The sequence below is a fragment of the Sceloporus occidentalis genome, unplaced genomic scaffold (genome assembly GCF_023333645.1).
Source record: "Sceloporus occidentalis isolate IW3139 unplaced genomic scaffold, rSceOcc1.0.p SCAF_20, whole genome shotgun sequence".
Taxonomy (NCBI): Eukaryota; Metazoa; Chordata; class Lepidosauria; order Squamata; family Phrynosomatidae; genus Sceloporus; species Sceloporus occidentalis.
Window position 1 is genome coordinate 7,967,038 of NW_028317000.1, and position 18,553 is coordinate 7,985,590.

Genomic DNA, 18,553 nt, shown 5'->3' on the forward strand with positions numbered 1-18,553 from the left:
CCCCCTGCCCCCAAAAAGAAACAGCTTCAGTGTGAGGCCTTAGTATTGTGGGCAGTTGCACTCCATTCCCAGAATCATAAGGTTTGGAAGAGACCACAAGGGCCATTTAGTCCAATATGCACATTCCTCTCATTCGTGCAGTGCGTCCTCCATATCCACACTTTTTTATCCATGGATTCAAGCATCCACAGTTTGAAAATACTGTAAAAATATACAAGTTCCAATGAGCAAACCTTGATTTTGCCATTTTATATAAGGGACACCATTTTACTATGTGATTTGTATTTAATGGGACCTGAGCATCCATGGATTTTGGTATCCATGGGGGTCCTGGAACCAAACCCCAGCGGATAACAAGGGCCCACTGTACTAAGTAAATACTCACACCAAGAATCAGATGGAAACTGCAACCCCTCTATTCATGAACTTGGGGATAGGTCCCACTGAAAGCAGCTGGGCTTACTTCTGCACAGACCTGTACGACATTATACTATGTACTGTATATACTCATGTAAAAGTCTAGAATTTTTAGCCAAAAAGTGGATCCCAAAAACAGAGGTCAACTTATCCACAGGTCAATGTTAGTACTGTACTTTAATTATTATTTTAAAAAAGGAACCATGCACTGGTGAAAGGCAAAGTATAATTTGTCCTGGTAGCACTGACCCTCCTCTATTTTCTGATCCGTACAGCTTTTAGAATGAGTACAAACAGTTAGGCCTTCAGGAATTTTGTACGTTCTTTGGCATTGTTTTTCTTTGCTTCACCCTTTAGATCCTTTCTTATGTGGCCCTAAGTTTTACCCTCAACTTATCCATGGGGCATATCAAAATCCATAATTTTGGCCCCAAAATCTGCCCTAGACTTATACATGAGGCCGATTTATAGTCAAGTATATATGTTAAACCTTCAAAGAAGTAGGAATCATTGGGGGGGAAGCATTCAGAAGCAAAATAAAGGAAAGACAGTCTGAGTGCATTCTCTCCCTCTTCCTTTTCCACCATTTCTCTTTTACATTCGCGCCCATACACCAAAACAACATCTTGAAATATCTAGAATGTTTCATAAATGTTTGGAAGCTCACTCTAGCCAGGATGACCAGCAGTGACTGGACATTGTCATCCAACACAACTTGGGCGCTTCTGTTCTTGGGTGGGGAACCTGAGGCTGTGGGACTGGATCTGTCTTTCTCTTGTTGTCCTTACATTTTATCCCACTTTTCTGACAAAAATTGGGACTCGAGACGGCTTACTATTTAAAAAGAACAATACCACTGAAAACATGCTGAAAGTGAACTTCAAAATGGAATTAAATTACTCACGGCATTAAAACAATTTAAACCTACACTTAAAAAAGATTAAATGCAGTTAAAAGATATAAAATCACCTTAAAACAGTTAAGTTTACAATTGTACTCAGTTTAAAACAATGTAATACTCTCAAGACTGTTTGGTGTTTTCCTACTTTTGTATGGGTTTTGGCCCCATGAGTTTCCTCTCCTTACTCTTCATTTATTGGAGGTGAGAGTTTGAATCCAGACTAAATTGGGCTTTTAGCTGTGTCCCTTTTGCCTTTGGCCCTGTAAGTATTCATTATGTATTTGTGTATATGTCTTTGCCTATCAACTTGGGGCGACCCTGTGAATTTTATGGAAGGTTCTTGAGCAAGGAGTACTCAGAGATGGTTTGGCCAGATTCTTCCTCTGAAATATAGCCTACAGTACCTGGTATTCATTGGTGGTCTCACATCCAAGCACTAACAAGAGCTGACCTTGCTTAAATGTATTGCTAACTCATGTAAGTAACTGCTACAGAGCCAAACAAAATAATCAGGATTGCATTTATCTCAAACATGGAGTTCTTGTTCTAGTCTTAAGTCTTGAGAAATGCAAGGCAAAAAGTCTCTTGAAAATACTGAGAGTTTTTTTCTTCAGTTGCCGCAAACTTTGGTTCATCAATGCACCTGGAAAGACCCCAGCGTGTGGTTTCAGTCAGGATCAAGACGCCCCATCTCCCGCATCCCCAGTGCCATGCTAGGCTTACATTCTCATGGAAGAAACTTACAGTGTGTCTCTTGCACAACAAAGCTGTGCAGATGGGGAAATGGCTTGAGGTACTGAAGTTGTTGCGAACAAGACACGGGAAAGAGAAATAGGTATTGGTGTGCTGCTATCTCTCGGACTACAACAGCTGCAATGCACTTCTGTCTGCTTAATGTTTCTGCTCCCCAGGCAATATTTAATGATGGGTTTTTGGGAAAAGGATCACTCCCTTCACAACATTATGACAGTCTAAGCTCTCTTCTTTGCCTCGGCCCTGTAATCGCTCTCTGGGAATTTCTTTTTCAGCATTATAGGTGCTTTTCAACAGTGCAGTTCACAAGGTTAGGTGGGATGCTGTGGCAGATAGGCACAACCCATGGAAAAATAGGAATTGGTGAGCAAATTGTGGCCATTCAATGATGTTTTTGCCATGGCAACCCAAGGGTGAACCTGTCTCTGGATTTTCTTGGCAAGATTTCTTCACAGGTGGTTTGCTGTTGTCTTCCTCTGAGTCTGAAAGAGTGTGACGTTTGCTCGAGATCATCCAGAGGGCTTCCATGGCTGTGTAGGGATTTGAATCCTGGGCTCCCAGATACGAACTATTGCATCACAGTGACTCTTCTACACCAGCTTAGAAAATAACAGAACACAAATTAAAAGAGTTGCGGCTCTCAGGCTCGCATTTTAGTAAACATGATATGAAGGGAAGGGAAGGGAAGGAGAAATGAAATAAATTCAGGTCGCTTTGAAGTTCTGCATTTTTCATTTGTCTAGTCTGGGCAAGTGGGCCTCTGCCTTCACATATGTGCATATCCAACCCAGCAGTTCTTAGCCTTTCAATCAACAAATGGACTCTTGAGTGATGCTTTCCATTGGATTTGCTATCCCAGGGAAGCTAGTAGTTGGGCCTAGTGGTCTTTCTGATAGACAATGTGTATGTAGAAGTGGTAGTAAACTCCTTGCAGTTGAGCTCTTCCTCTGACTGGTAGATGAGCCCAGAATGGCCATCCTCCTTGCTGTGCATATTCATTGTGAGATGCAATGTCTACAGTTCTTGGTCCAGTGATGTTCAGACTGGCCGTCCAGGTGTTTTGGACTTCAGCTCCCAGAGGCTTCAGCCACCTTGGCCAATGGTCTGGGATTCTGGGAGCTGAAGTCCAAAACAATTAGAAGGCCAGAGTTTGGACATCCCTGTCTTAGTCCCTCACAGGTGGGCTTATACTTAGTTGCCACAGGACAACATAGAGTCTTGAGCCAACAGAGCTCCATGACCCCATTGCTGCCATCTGAACAGATGAATTAAGCCAATTGCCCATTTGTGCTTTGCACCTTCGATACTTTTCACCTGATTTTCAGGCAGTTTTTGCCCCTAATATGCAAAAAGCTCCTTAAATGTCTAAAAACACTCAGGGGGAAAACTCAACAAGTGCCTTAGAACACCATATGACCTCTTGAAATACCTTCATTTTCCTCTGCAGTTCTTCTCAAAATGGTGACAGGGAATGATGCTTTTTGCTTTTCAAAGTGTGGAGACCAGGCTAGATGGACCTGTGGCCTGGCACAATATAAGGCAACTTCTCACACCAAACAGCCCACACATTGCAGCTTGCTTTCCCATAGGAACCAAGGTGTTCTGTGTCTGGGCCATTTTGACGGGCATTTGAGGTTTTCCAGGGAACATGCAGGTAGTGTGAGTGCATAGGGATATCGCAGGCATGGGCAGACGTCAGACTTGCAAGATTTTGACAGTCCTCTCTCCCAGAGAGTGCTGCAGATGTATGCACTTTGGATTTCTGAGATAAGGTATGTGTGGGGAAGGGTAACAGAACTAAACAGAGCTCAGGAGCCTTCCCCACACAGTCCGTTCCAGCTTACCCCAAGCAATCTTCAGCTTAGAAATATAATGTATTGGAGAATCATTTAGTTGCTCCTCTTGATAGCCAGACTACTCCAAATCTCAGAGATCCCAACCTCCCTTTTGCCTTCCTCTGTTTTGATGAGGTCAGTTGCCCTCATGGGACTGGAAAGAGCCATGTGGCACTAGTCTAATCTCTCTTTGATCAGAACCAGATGATGGTTTCCCTTTCTCTTACATTGGAAGCCAGCCAATATTTCAGCACTGGCCCAGTTTCCCTTCCTTTTCTTGCATCCCACCCTCCTAAAGATGCCTTTACAGCTACACTTACTAGGGTTGCCAGGCATAGTCAGAATCTGGCCTGTCAAGCTGAAGAATCCCAGGATGCTTGGTTGACACATCTCCAAGCCATTATTTATTTTGATAAAATTTTGTTGATCTTCCTCCTATCCAAAGTGCTATGTTGTTGTGTTTCTTCAAGTTGTTTCTAACTTATGTCAACCCTAAGGTGTTTGCTTGCCAGGATTTGTTAAGAAAGGCCATTGCCTTCATCTAAGGCTGAAGGAGTGTGGCATGCCCATGGTTACCCAATGGGTTTCCATGGCCAAGTGGGAATTTGAACACTGATCTCCAGAGTCATAGCACAACACTCTAATCAGTACATCCCAATGTGCTATAATCATAGATTTACAGAAATAAACCATAGAAAGCAAAACGCTTAACAGAACCCAGTAGGAGAAAGAAAGGTTGGTTGCAACTCCATGGAAGGGCACCTGCTCTACGCAGAGAAGGTCCCTGATTTGATTTCCAGCATCTCCTGTTAAAAGGGACGTCAGCCAACAACTGGAACTGGGAAAGACTTTTCCCTGCCCAAGGCCCTGGAGAGCTGCCTTCGGTATTTTTTGTTACCCTCAAGTCGTTTTGATTTATGGTGACCCTAAGGCGACCCTATCGTGGGGTTTTCTTGGCAAGATTTGTTCAGGCTTGCCATGGTCTTCCCCTGAGGCTGAGAGCATGTGACTTGCCCAAGGACATCCAGTGGGCATCATGGCCCAGCAGGGAATCAAACCCTCATCTCCAGAGCTGTACTCCAAGGCTCAAACCACTACACCAACTGAGACAGTATTGGTTAAGCTTCAGGGGTTGCTCCAGTCTCAGAATGAAACTGAAACAGCACTATGTGCTACTGGTTCTTATTCTGAAAGGGAAAATGGCTTTGGGAGCCATCTGATTCCCATGTACCTAATGTTGCCATATTTTCAAAACAGCAATAAAGAATGGTGGAAATGCATAACATGGAGGGCTGCCAGCCAGGAAGTAGTTGTAGTAAGTTTGTGTTCTACCTAAATTCCAAAGCAAAATATTGATTTCAGTTAACATGGCTAAACGTTTCTCTGTACAGTTAATGTATTGTGCATATTTGTAAATGACATGCACACATTTGTTTTTTAAAAAAGCCCCAGACCCCAAAAATATGGAATTGGCATCTAGTTCAGTTTGTAGAAAAGGAAAAGCTTTCTGACCCTCAGATAGGGGACATCCCTTGCAATAAGGGGCACCTGGCAACCTACGTGGACCCTGTGATTACTACTGGGTTAGATGGATAAAGCCATGGCTCCGATTAAGATACCTTCTTTCACTCATGACGCGATCTCTATTCTCCTGCCACATCGGCCTCATGTTGCTTTTGAGTGTTTGGTGTAAGAAGAGCTAAGTTAGCATTTTGGGCCCATCTCTGTGTCTCAGCCTAACCCCACCCTACCAAAGAGCCACATGTACCGCCTTGTGCCTTGGGGAGGAAAGCCATTACAAATGTGGGTAGAACAGCGTTTTGGAGAATGGAATTATTCCAATGCCTGAAGCCCAAACCCATGACTGCTTGGATTAGTGGGTTGGTCCAGTTAACCCTCTGGGAGATAGTGTTACATATTTCTGTGCAATTACTTTTTCACCCTGGCAGCACAGACTGACGCAAGTAGCACATCCATCAGATCCGACCTGAGAACCACAAAGCTGTTTAGGAATTAACTCGAGCAAGCTGCTCTCTCCCCTCCACCAACCAGCATGGAGTGCCCTATTGCACCAATGTCTCAAAGGTTAAGAGGAGAACTGTATGCAAATATGAGAAGTGCTTTCAAGGTTCATATGTGATTGATTTGGCACATGGACTTGGTGGATAGGCTTATGAGAAAGTGGTCGGTCTATGAGCAGAGAGACAGGTGAAGGATGGGAGCACAGAAGGTTAACTGCAAAAGTACTGGGATTCAAGGTATCCTGACAAGTTAGAGCTCGGATATAGGTCTTTTAGCCTTTCTGTGGATTACAGGCTAAATGAAACATGGAGGTTGTGAGAGTAGTTGTGGGTACTAGGTGTTGTGTTTGTGCCTCCAGTCTTAGAGAGCAAGCAGGGCATAGCGATTTGAGTGTTGGACTATGACTCTGGAGACCAGGGTTCAATTCCCAGCTTGGTCACGAAACCGACTGGGTGACTGGAAAGGCAATAACAAGCCCACTCTGAAGAAACTTGCCAAGAAAACCCCATGATAGGTTTGCTGTAAGTTGGAGACAACTTGGAAGGCACACAACAACCACCTCCACTCTACCTGCAAACACCTCTCTTCAAGTGTGGAACTTGGCATCCTGTGAATTGGCAGTCTGTTAGTTCTCTCAGGCCAGCAGCAGGGGACCTCTTGCCAAAGGAGTGTCCCTTTGTGAGGAGGGAGTATTGGTTGCAAAGAACCCTTTGTTCTGTCCAGTGCCTTTGCACCTTTGCCTTGCTCTGTGTCCCTCCCTGGTTGTGTTCAGCCACATTGTTCCCTTCAACAAAAGGCAAACACTTGGAGCTCAGATCCTGGAAACAAGGTGTGTTGTGCAATAAAAACAGCTACCAGAGAAGCTAAGAAACTGCCTATACTGAGCCAGCCTACCTGGAAGATGGCACTGGCCACACCAGCTGGCAGTGGCTTTCCGTAGGTGTCTTGGACACTTTCTCGGCCACTGAGTTATAGCCTTTCCTCTAAAATAAATTATGGCCTGTTACAGACTGCCAAAATAAAGCTGCTTCGGGTCTCTTTGGAGATATGCTATTTAAATGATGCATGGGTCATAAGAATCCGGAAGCTGCACCAAAGCTGCACTCCAGTGCTTAGGAATGGAGTGTGGCTTTGGTGCGACCTTCGGCAGTCTGTAACAGGCCTAAGATTCCAGTCCTCGTGATTTTGAAAAAGGGGTTGATTTAAATAGATAGTTGTCTTATTTATTTATTTATTTTTATTTGTGGGATTTATATCCTGCTTTTCTCCCAAAATGGCATTCAAAAATGTAAAACCATCAAACTAAAACAGTGAATTACAAAAGTTAAAATAATTAAGTGATACGAATATTAAAACTTAAGTCATAGGTGGGCTGGATCTTTTGCTCTCTATCTAGCTCGGCATGGTCTCAACTCCTTGTAGTTTCAGACCTGGTTCTTTCTGAGCCCTGTGTGAAAGTGGTGGGGATTGAACCTGGGATGTAAAGCAGAGACTGTGCTGCCAGGTTGTGACCCCTCCTCAGTAAAAATGGGATTTGATAAGAACTGGAACTTGGTGATATATGTGGTGGAGCTTTGCTGGCTGATGGATCCTTAAGGTCTTTTGGCTCATTTGGAGTGGGTAGATTTCCCCTACCAAGGGGCCTGGGAGGATGCTGTAGCAGAGGCTGAGAATTGCAACCTTGTCTGTAGCACTGGCTTTGGAGCACTTGGGGAAAGACCAAGCACCCACTTTCTTTGGAGAGGGGCTCCATCTCCCAGTATAAGGACCTGGAGCCTCAGAGATGCAAAGGTGCCTGTGTTTATGACAACAGAAATTGGTAGCTATGTACTCTTCCTGTATTTTCATAGTTTAGCCTTTCCCTCTTGGACTGGGAGGCCTGAGGCAGCCAGGCTGACCACCTCTACAGTCAAGGAGGGCTTGGTATCGATTTCTACCTGTAAGTTCGGAGATGGCTGGTCAGGGTAGATGATACTGGGCTAAACAGTTTGACTCTGCCAGGTTGGTACGCTATGTCTTTCTCAGCTTGTGATTGCCTTGCCATCAGACATCCTCGTTCGTTTTTTGGACAGAGAAGAGACCATTCCCATCTTCCAAAAGCCAGAACGAGTGAGCTGCTGGCTCTCTCTTTTTCTGTGCTGTCCATGGGAGAGAAGTTCTGTCCAAACTCTTTGGGACTGATGCAACCTCTCAGGGATTGGGAACCTATCTCTCTGTTTGGTGCATATCCCTGTGGACATAACTGTTGCAGGCCACAGCCCAACATTGGTCCAAGGCTGGGCATCGCTCTTGCGGCATCTCCAAATGGTAGTGATGGGGTAAGCAACCTCTTTCTGTCCCTCCCAGCTTCCCTTTTTACTCCATGCATAAGCATGCGTTGCCATCGTTTATTCTTGTAAGCAGGCACTGCTTTCATTTCTAACTGTTGTATAACATGCCACTTCTTCCCTTTGGGTATATGCCACTGTTCTCTACCCCTCACTTTTTCTGGCAACGAAACCCCTTTTTTTGGCCTGAAACCAGGTTGGGTTGGCATTTGTGATGGAAGCGGGAGGAGTCCCCCATCTTTGGTACGTAACTAACCTTCCCTTTTTCTTTTTTTTCCCTTTTCCTCTCTTTTTCTCTCTTTCTTTTTTTCCCCTCCCATATGTCCTCCTCCTTCTTTTCTCTTGCCGCTGCAGAGCGTCTGTACAGCCAGCTTGAGAAAAACCGTCTGCTCGCTAATGAGCTGAAGTTAACACTGCATGATCTGTGTGACTGAGAACGGGGCTCTGCTAATCCCAGTGTTGTTCTTTTTTAAACCCCACTTACTCTGGGACATTGGGGGCCAGCCTGATGGAGACTGAAAATCGGAGCGTGTATTGTTATTTTATTTTTGAAAGCTGGCTGACGTAGGGCACTCCCTACCATTTAACGGGAGCACTTGACGCTTACCCTCTCTGATGTTCTTGGGGTTTTCCCCCTATGCTTTTACAAACCAACCAACCCTGCACCACGAGTGTTAACCACCGCCTCTTCTCGGTGCTGTAGACCGCTAGTGCTTGTAACAGAACGTGGAACAAGTTCTTGTAAAAGAACGAGAAAAGAGCTTGTATAGTAGTTTGTAGGATCTATCCACAGTGTAACTAGAAGGCTGGAATAGCATTGGCTGTTTTCTTTCTCTGTGGCAGGGGGGCTAGTTCTAGACTTCTCTTCCCCATAGGCAGTCCACTGTAGCTGCTTCTCTAGACTCCCATTTGTGATCCTACTAAGCGGTACCTTCTTTCCTTGGACTCTGTTGTTGTCTTCTTCTTTTCTCCCTGTAAAGCTTCTATTGCATGGATTTGGCTGATTCGTTATTTTTTAAAAGTATATATAAATATATTATACACACATATATATATATATATGTTTGTCTCATATCAATAAAACCACTGGCCCACTTCTAAATGTGCCTGGGGTGTCCTTTTCCATTTGTGCTGTCCTTTGTGTTTAAAAAAACATGCTGTCCAGTGGGCAGAAACATGGACTTGTTCTGCAGAAGACGATTTGGTAGGTATCACCTCACCAGCTGGAATCAGTGCCGTCTGGACAGAAGGGGCACTTTGCCGCTACAGAACCAGCGATCAGAACAATTTACACAAGTCGGAAGCGCTCCAATGCAGTCGTCTGTGTAGGAAGCATGGTCATCATATATTTATTTATTTAAAATGGGCTTTCCCACTGTGGGATTCACCAGGCTTAGCTTGAGAAGCAATCCCCCCCCCCCCCCCGGCTTTGCTTTTTCATCCCACTGTTCTAAGCCTGCCTGTGCACAGGAAGCGTCCGTTCTTAAAACTGGAATGCAGAAGATACATTTGCCTGATAGATCAATTATTTCTGTGCATGCTTCTATGCACAGATGGCAAGACAGCATGTGATCAGTTTACTTTCTGCTTTAGGCTGTGTGTGACCCTCTGGGCACACTGAGCAATGAGACACGATTCATGTGCTGCCATTGGATCATTCCCCCTCTCAGATGTTTTTTTTCCCCCTATGGGGCGGCTGCAATCCCTGGGATAGGAGCAGAGTCTGTTAGCCATCTTGTATGTCTTCTGAGATGGGTAAATAGCTTGAAGACTCTGGCAAGTTAAACTGCATGCCTCTCCATGTATACACAGGTCTAGAATCCTCCAAGGATGAGTAGTCCCTTTAGGAACCCCAGCATCCCATAGAGTTGGGGGAAATGCTGTTTGTGGGCCGCATACAGCCCCCAGGCCTGTTCCTCTGGCCCTCAGGCTAAAATATGTTTGGTCTCCAAATGCCCTCCAGGGAGCATGGGAAACATTTTGACATTTTTGTGCCCCTTCCCAGGCTTTTAGGCTCAGGAACATCCATTTCCTAAAATGAGAATAGAGAATGGCTTGCTAAAAGAAGGCCCTGTCCTGTGCCCAGAGCCTTGAAAAAATGGCAAAATGCTCCATGCTCCCTAGAGGGCATTTGGAAGCCATTTAAATTTTTTGTGGGGTGTAGCCCACAATGGGATGTGATGGGTTAGTGGTTGAGACACCAATTCTGACGATGGTAAGATCAGAACGTTGGCTGTTCCAGGCCCAAGTGTCACATGATGGAGTGAGCTCCCATCACTTGGTCCCAGCTTCTGCCAACCTAGCAGTTTGAAACTATGCAAGTGCAAGTAGATAAATAGGTACCACTTTGGTGGGACAGCAACAGCGTTTGGTGCAGTCATGCTGGCCAAAATCTCTTGTCTTTGTAGTCCAGAAAACAACCCAAAAATCTCCTGTTAGGTTTAGAATCAAGATTCAAGGCTGTCTTGGCTTTAAGCTGAACAGTGTTTTCCTTCACGCTGTCAGGATACAGTCATCCCTCCATATCCACAGGTTTTTGTGTCCACAGATTCAAGCATCCGCCGCTTGAGAATATTTTAAAAACAAATTCCAAAAAAGCATTCCTTGATTTTGCTATTGTATACAAGGGACACAACTTTACTGTATTTAATGAGACTTGAGCATCCACAAATTTTGGTATCCACGGTGTGTGTGTGTCCTGGAACCAAACCCCAGTGGATACCAAGGGCCCACTGTATATCTAAAAAGATGAAATCCATAGCTGTTGTCATAGAAGCCTTACCAGGTAGTCAAGCATTGCACAATGATGTTAGGTGCTTTTACTTAGAGGTAAACCCTCCTGTGCTGACTAACACTTAGCACTGGGTAAGTGTGCATTGCATTCTTTATGGATCTGGTATTGTTCCCTTGCTCTCCACCATCATGAGCGAAGGCTGTATAAAATGAACAGGCGGCAGGAACACAGCTTCTGGGGATTAGGATTGACTGGGGTGGTGGTTCAAAGTTTGCGCTATTCCCAAGCATGTAGCGTACACAGCTTTGGCTATCACAGTTCGGGATAGTCTGGCACCAGGTGCATCTGTGGGATGTCAGGGTGTATGAGGGAGGAGGATGGAAGGACTGTGGTTTGGGGCCAAAAGCCACAATCCACACCGTCGAAAGTTAAAGCTTTGGGGCTGGCTGCGCTGCTGTGGCGAACGCTGCATTGCCAGGGAGTGCACCATTTGAGATGCAGAGGGAGGGTTGGAGGAGTGTTGCTGAGCTAAGCATGGGCTCCAAATGGGATAGGTATTGATAAACCATCTCTTTTCCTTCCAGATAAACTGAAATGCACCAAAGAGGAGCATCTCTGCACGCAACGGATGTTGGACCAGACCCTGCTCGACCTGAACGACATGTAAAAGGCCCTCCCTGCAGCCAGCCTCACTTTGATTCCCTCACTGCCTTTCTAGCCCCCTAAGCAGCGGCTTTCTGCTGGGGCCAGCTCTGTCTTAAAAGCAAAAAAGAAAACAAATAGAAAAAAAAAGAAAGAAAAGGAGAAGTAAGTTGGCTTCTAACCCTTGAAAGGGGAGGAGAAGGGTAGACGTTTTAACATTCCAGCTTCCGTTGCCAACTGAACCAAACGTCTCTGCCAATTCTGCCCTTCTGCCTCCAACCCTTGCAAGGATTACAGGCCATCGCTGGGCTGAGTTCACCCGCAGAGCCATTAATGGAAAAACCCACATGCAAGGCAATACTGGTTTGAGGAGGGTGCATCTGAGATGTACACTTCTTTATAGTGATGGTGGGATAGGGTCTTCTTCTTTTCCCCCCCTCCTTTTTTCCCCCCTTTCTGAAACTGGCCCTTGTAACACCAGTGCTTGCAAGATGTTGGCTTTTAAGGTTTGCGATCAACCTGGCTCTCCTCCCCGATGCACTCTTCTGTTGCTTGCCAGGTTTTCCAGGGAGGGAAGACTGTTCCATGCACATCTATAGAGCAGTCCCAAGTGTCTTGGCCAGAGCCAGCTGAACAAAAACCAATGTGGGATCTGCTCGGGAGAACTCACCTCGGCACAAAACAAGTCCCTCTTGAGCTCTTTGGGGTCTCAAAGATGTGGCTTCCAGGAAGAGGGAGAAGTGAGGTTTTGTTTATTTGCCAAATTAAAAAAAGAAAGAGAGGGGGGGAAAGGTGCAGTCTTAACACACAAACACACATTTTGTGGTTTTTAAAGCTGTATTTCTATAGGGGTACACGACTGTGTCAAAATTATATATCAGGTTTTTAAAGTGATCATTTTTTCCTCTCTAAACACACTTAACTGTTCTCCTTTGCACACCTTTACTTTTTCTCATTGTAAATTTTCACGCCTCCTTACTAAGAAACTGGCAGCTCCCCAGTCTGTCCCCCATGATAACCATGAAATCTCTTTTCCCCCAGCCAAGCTTAAGCTTGCTGTGTGTTTGGTAAAGTGAGGAGAGGGCTGGTTTTCTTTTTCCAGTGTGCTCTTCCTGATGCCAGGAGGTACCTTGCCCTCATTCTCGCCAACAGCCCTGTCCTATTGTCTTAAAAACAGAAAACGACATCAGCTGCCATGTTGCTTTCTGGTGTTCTGCTTCTCTTGTGTTTCTGTCAACCCAGCTGGGCCTTGAGGAAGTGTGTACACCACAAAGGCTTTTAGGGGCCAGTGTGGAGAAATGAGGAAACCATATCAATTGTTTTGATACTAAAAAAAAGAAAGAAAAACCCTTTTGTCTTTTATGGTCTTTTTTGGAAATAATAAACGGAAGCATTCCCTCCATTATCCATCGTATGAGCCTTTTTCTTTTCTTTTCCAAGGGGATGTACCCTGTTATGCAAGTGGGACTTGGAAAATAACACTGCCGTGGGATGGGGAAGTTTCTGGGAACAGTAGGAGTACTCGCAGCAGTGGATAATAGAGGCCTTCTAGATGTTGCTGAACTACAGTTTCCATCACTGTTGAGCATGAGTATGAGGGCTGGGGTTGATAGGAGTTGCAATCTGACAGAGTTGGGAGGTTTACATGTAGTCCCACAACACAATTCGAGTGTGGCACTTGCTTCACTCATCCCTGTTCTAAATAGAATCATAGAGTTGGAAGAGACACCAAGGGCCACCCAGTCCAACCCCCTTCTGCCATGCAGGAACTCTCAATCAAAGCATCCCTGACAAATGGCCATCCAGCCTCTGTTTAAAGACCTCTAAGGAAGGAGACTCCACCAAAATCTCAGTGTGTTCCACTGTCAAGCAGCTCTTACTGTCAGGAAGTTCTTCCTAATGTTGAGCTGGAATCTCTTTTCTTGTAGCTTGCATCCATTGCTCTGGGTCCTGTTCTCTGGAGCAGCAGAAAACAAGCTTGCTCCCTCCTCAATATGACATCCCCTTAAGTATTTAAACAGGGCTATCATATCACCTCTTCACATTCTCTTCTCCAGGCTAAACATCCCCATCTCCTTAAGTCTCTCCTCATAGGGCTTCATGGTTTCCAGACCCCTCACATTTTAGCCCCCCTCCTCTACACATGCTCCAGTTTCTCCACATCCATTTTGAATTGTGGTGCCCAGAACTGGACACAGCATTCCAGGTGGGGCCTGACCAGAGCAGAATAAGAGGGGCACTATTATTTCTTCCCTAGATCTAGACACTATACTTTTATTGATGCAGCCTAAAATATATAGAGGGCAGGCACTGGGCATCCCTCCATGGCCTTCTTGTGGCGAAGCACAAAGGCAGCTTTCTTTACCAACAAGGGCCGTTGTCAGCAGTTGCCCACTTTGGCACCACTTTGGGGAGCTGCCGGCCTCAGGCTCCGGGCTCAGCAGCAGCAACGCATTGGATCTGTATGCACCAGAAGCCTGGCCTCCATGTTTGCTGCATTTTTGAACCAACGCCACCCCCCACTGAGCAAACCAGAAGTAGCAAAAACTCCTGGGAAAGCATTTTTGGGATTGTAATTCCCAGAATCCCCCATCCAGCATGGCTAGCTCCTGTGTCAAGTGAGTAAATCTGGGCCCTGGAAAAAGGCAAACATTTCCCAGCCAATCCTTGGGCATATACGTATATTTTTGGGTTGCAATGCCTATCATCCACAGCAGAACAGTGCCAGGAAAACTTGTATTTGGCTACTGCCCTCTCCATCAATGTGTCTGAAGAAGTGGGTTCCAATCCATGGGCCAGAACACACTGCAGAAATAGCCTAGTGGGAGACCTGGCTGTGTGCTAGGGAATCTTGGGAATTGTAGTTCATTGTGGTACCAGAGTTCTATGCTGGGAAGCGAAGTTCTACGCATGCGCGCACTGACTACAGAACGCTGAAGAGCCCAGCGAATAAAAGCCTTGGGCGGCCCGCGCATGCGCAGGAGAATTCATAACAGGCGGGGGAAGCGCCCAGCGAATAAAAGCCTTGGGCGGCCCGCGCATGCGCAGAAGAATTCATAACAGGCGGGGGACGCCCAGCGAATAAAAGCCTTGGGCGGCCCGCGCATGCGCAGAAGAATTCAGAACACACGCGGAAGGGGGAAAGCGCCCAGCGAATAAAAGCCTTGGGCGGCCGCGCATGCGCAGAACGGCGGCGCATGGTGAGAACGCTGGTGACAACTTGGCTGCCATTTTGTGCCGCGGTTCTCAGCGACTCTTCGACGATGGCGGCCTCGGCCTGGCTTGGCCGAGCCCCTCCGCCGGGGCCGCTGCTCGTCCTCCTCCTCCTGGCCTCGGGGTTTCTATTGGCGGGCCTAGCCGAGGCTTACAAGCTGAACGCCCCCAAAGTCTTGCTGCCTTTTAGCCAGGAGAAGCGCGTGCCCTTCGTCCTCGGCGCAGAAGGCGGCTGTTACTCCTGGTGAGGAGGGGCGGGTTATATAGAGCCAGGAGTTTGGGGGCGGGGCTGGGGCGGGGCTGGGGCGGGGCTTGTGTTGAGAGGGGCGTGGAGAGTGGGCGGGGCTTGCCTGGAGGGGTTGAATAGAGGAGCCATTCTGACAAGGAACTGTTGTGTGCCCTTCAATGAGGCATTATTAGTATTAATGTGATTATTAATTAATATCATATTAATATGATCAAGTGTAAATTAGGTAGAGAGGGGCCACCTTTGAGACGCACTGGGAGAAAGTAACTTTGCAGCCTGAGCCTTTGGTAGGCTTTGCCCTGCTTCCTCCGAATGCGTATTATATCCTCTGAGGCTGAGAGAGTGCCACTCGCCCAAGGTCACGCCAAGTGGCTCAGCTGTGGTTCGGACCCTGGCTTCCAGCATCACAATCCAATGGTCCAAACTACTACATCATGCCAGCTTCCTCCAGTGACCCGTACCTGAGCCAAATAGGGCTTTGTACCTTGAATTGTGCCCAGAAACAGACTGGTCAGAGATTCAGACCATAGAGTTGGAAGAGACCCAAGGGCCACCCAGTCCAACCCCATTCTGCCATGCAGGGACTCTCAATCAAAGCATCCCCGACTGATGGCCATCCAGCTTCTGTTTGAAGACCACTGTCCTCCAAGGGAGCATCTTCCCCAGACAAAATGCTCTTGCCATCAAGAAGTTCCTCCGAATGTTGAGCTGGAATCTCTTTTCCTGCAGCTTGCATCCATTGTTCTGGATCCTTTTCTCTGGAGCAGTAGAAAACAAGCTTGCTCCCTCCTCAATATGGCATCCCTTCAAGTATTTAAACAGGGCTGTCATATCACCTCTTAACCTTCTCTTCTCCAGGCTAAACATCCCCAGCTCCCTAAGTCTCTCCTCATAGGGTTTCATGGTTTTGAGACCCCTCACCATTTTGGTTACCCTCCTCTGCCCTCCAGGACATAATTCAACGCTCAGACCACTATGCCACATGGCTCTCACAGTAATATCACACTATTAATAATTGTCACAAAAATAACATCCCTCTCGAAAGTGATGGAGGTGCCAAATGGGCATAAAAGAGATCCCTCCCATTTTAAAACAGTACTGCTTTACATTTTGTTTTTAAAATCTTAGATTTTAAAAAATAAAACAACAAAGCTTGCTGTAAAGCATATCCAGAAACGGCCATGTAGCAAAGTCTAATAACATCCCAAATCCACAAGACAATGATGCCTTTATGGAGCCAACCAAAATTCACACTGCCATCTTCTGAAGCTCCACTGGCTTCTTCATCAGATGTTCAAAATCATACAGTAAGAAAAAACAAACAGGACGGTGTTAGTCACAAACCTGCATTTTGTCGAGATTAACAAATTGTAAGCCGCTCTGATAGCCTTGGCTGAAGAGCGGGTTATAAATAAATAAGTATTATTATTATTAAGGGATGTTGCTGTCTTTAATTCAGGTGGCATTGGAGGGATGCTTTTGCCCATGTGGGTCCTCCAGGAAATACAATTTAAATCCTATTCGCCAGACAAAAAGAGGGGGAAAGGAAGGTCAGCTTTTGGGCAGTTGCTGGACAGATATACAGAGAGGTCTAGTTCACAGTGCCATAAAGAAAGATGACCCTACATTTCCCAACTGTGTATCTCAAGCATTAGCAAGTTGCATTGTCTCTGTTCATGGCATCTTCTTTCTCTAGACCCTATGATAAAGGTATAAAAAAGTAAAGCTTTCCCCTTTTGACATGATTGTCGAGTCGTGTCCAGCTGTAAGGGATGGTGCTCATCTCTGTTACTAACCTGAAGAGCCAGCCTTGTCTGAAGACGGCTCTGGTGGTCATGCGGCCAGCATGACTGCACAGAACGCTGTTACCTTCCACTGAAGTGGTCCCTATTTATCTGCTTGCACTTTTACATGCTTTCGAACTGCTAGGTTGGCAGAAGCTGGGACTTCCTTTCTTAGAGGTCTTCAAAGAGAGGCTGGATGGCCATCTGTCGGGGATGCTTTGATTTGGATTTCCTGCATGGCAGAATGGGGTTGGACTGGATGGCCCTTGCGGTCTCTTCCAACTCTACCATTGTATGATTCTAGTGAGCTCACTCTGTTACATGGCACTTAGGTCTTGAACTGCCAACCTGCAGATATTGCAATCATTGGAGTCTGCATCTTATCCACTGAGCCACTGCTTCTCTTATTATAAAGGTCTACATCTAGGGGTAGCCACGTTGGCCATATAGCAAATCCTATAACACCCACACAGTGATACCTTTATTGGACCAACCTACATGCCCAATTACATGTTGCAAGCTTTCGAAGCCACACTGGGTTCTCCATCCAGGAAACAGGATGGAAAAAATGGAAGATGTTAGTCATAGGCCTACATTTTCTGTTTCTGGTCTTAGTTTAGATGTAGGGAGGGCTATCTGCAAGCTCCCCCCCCTTTTTTTTCCCCATGCGGTTACAGGTAGATTTTCAAAGTAAAGGAAATTTGCAGCATGTAATTGTGCATTTTGGTTGTCCCAATAAAGGTATCATTGTCTGGATGTTGTAGGATTTATAAAGGTATACTTTAGAATTAAACACAGGAGAAAGAAAGTGTGGTCCTGTCTGCTAAAGCTCTTTCTTTCTTTCTCCTGTCTTTAACTCTTATTATAAAGTATACCTTTCTCTTAACCACTGAGCCTCTGCATCCCTTATTATAAAGTATACCTTTATAATAAGGGATGCAGTGGCTCAGTGTTTAAGATGCCAGCTCTGATGATTGCAAGACTGGCAGATCGGGAGGTACTCCGCACGACACAAAACGGTCACCATTGGACCAGTGTATGAAAACGGTACTGCTTGCTCCTACGCTTGGCCACATGGGTACTCCAGGAAATTAAATTTAAGTTCCGTTGGCAAGATGAAAACAAGTGTGGGTTCGTCTCGTGGGCAATCGTTGGGCAGGGATACAGAGACGGGTTCTTTCAAGCATCAAGGTCCCAAGCTGTTCTGGTCTGTCGTGGTTCTGAATATCTAGTTCACAGCGTCACAAAGAAAAAGATGAGCATACATGGCTGAGGGATTCTGAAGGTTTCAGTCTGCCAAAGTAATTTCTCTGAACTCTCACAACATCACATAGGCAGCAGCGGATGCAAACTATAGGAAAAGAGATTCCAGCTCAACATTAGGAGGAACCTCCTGACAGTAAAGAGCTGTGTGACAATGGAAGACAGTCCCTTGGAGAGCGGTGGAGTCTCCCTCCTTGGAGGTCTTTAAACAGGGGCTGGATGGTTTTCTGTCAGAGGTGCTTTGGTGATGAGTTCTTGCATGGCAGAATAGGGTTGGACTGGTCTCTTCCAACCCTAGGATTCTGTGATCTATTATTGCTCCTGCCCTCCAGAAGTATTGTGACTACAGCTTTCACTATTCTGACCATTCAGACTGAATACAATACAGCCTAAGCAAAAAGAGCCAATGGCACAT

General features: G+C 45.9%; 2 protein-coding genes across 12 annotated transcripts in view; both read left to right on the forward strand.

The window, feature by feature from the left end:
- The window catches only part of TPM3 (tropomyosin 3), a 69,022-nt gene extending 55,986 nt beyond the window's left edge, over positions 1–13,036 (forward strand). For 4 of the 11 annotated variants that reach the window (XM_089483682.1, XM_089483681.1, XM_089483690.1 and 1 more), the window contains one exon: positions 11,574–13,036. In XM_089483682.1, coding sequence (XP_089339808.1) covers positions 11,574–11,656 — 83 coding nt within the window. In that variant the 3' untranslated portion in view covers positions 11,657–13,036. Of the gene's footprint in view, positions 1–8,609; positions 9,380–9,420; positions 9,593–11,573 lie in introns of those variants that run through there. The other 7 variants (XR_016272168.1, XR_016272167.1, XM_089483685.1 and 4 more) reach the window with 6 other exon arrangements.
- Positions 13,037–14,838: 1,802 nt separating this feature from the next.
- Positions 14,839–18,553, forward strand: part of NUP210L (nucleoporin 210 like) — a 53,869-nt gene continuing 50,154 nt past the window's right edge. Inside the window, exon 1 of the mRNA XM_089483288.1 lies at positions 14,839–15,088. Within this exon, the coding sequence (XP_089339414.1) occupies positions 14,895–15,088 (194 nt within the window). The 5' untranslated portion in view covers positions 14,839–14,894. The remainder of the gene's footprint in view (positions 15,089–18,553) is intronic.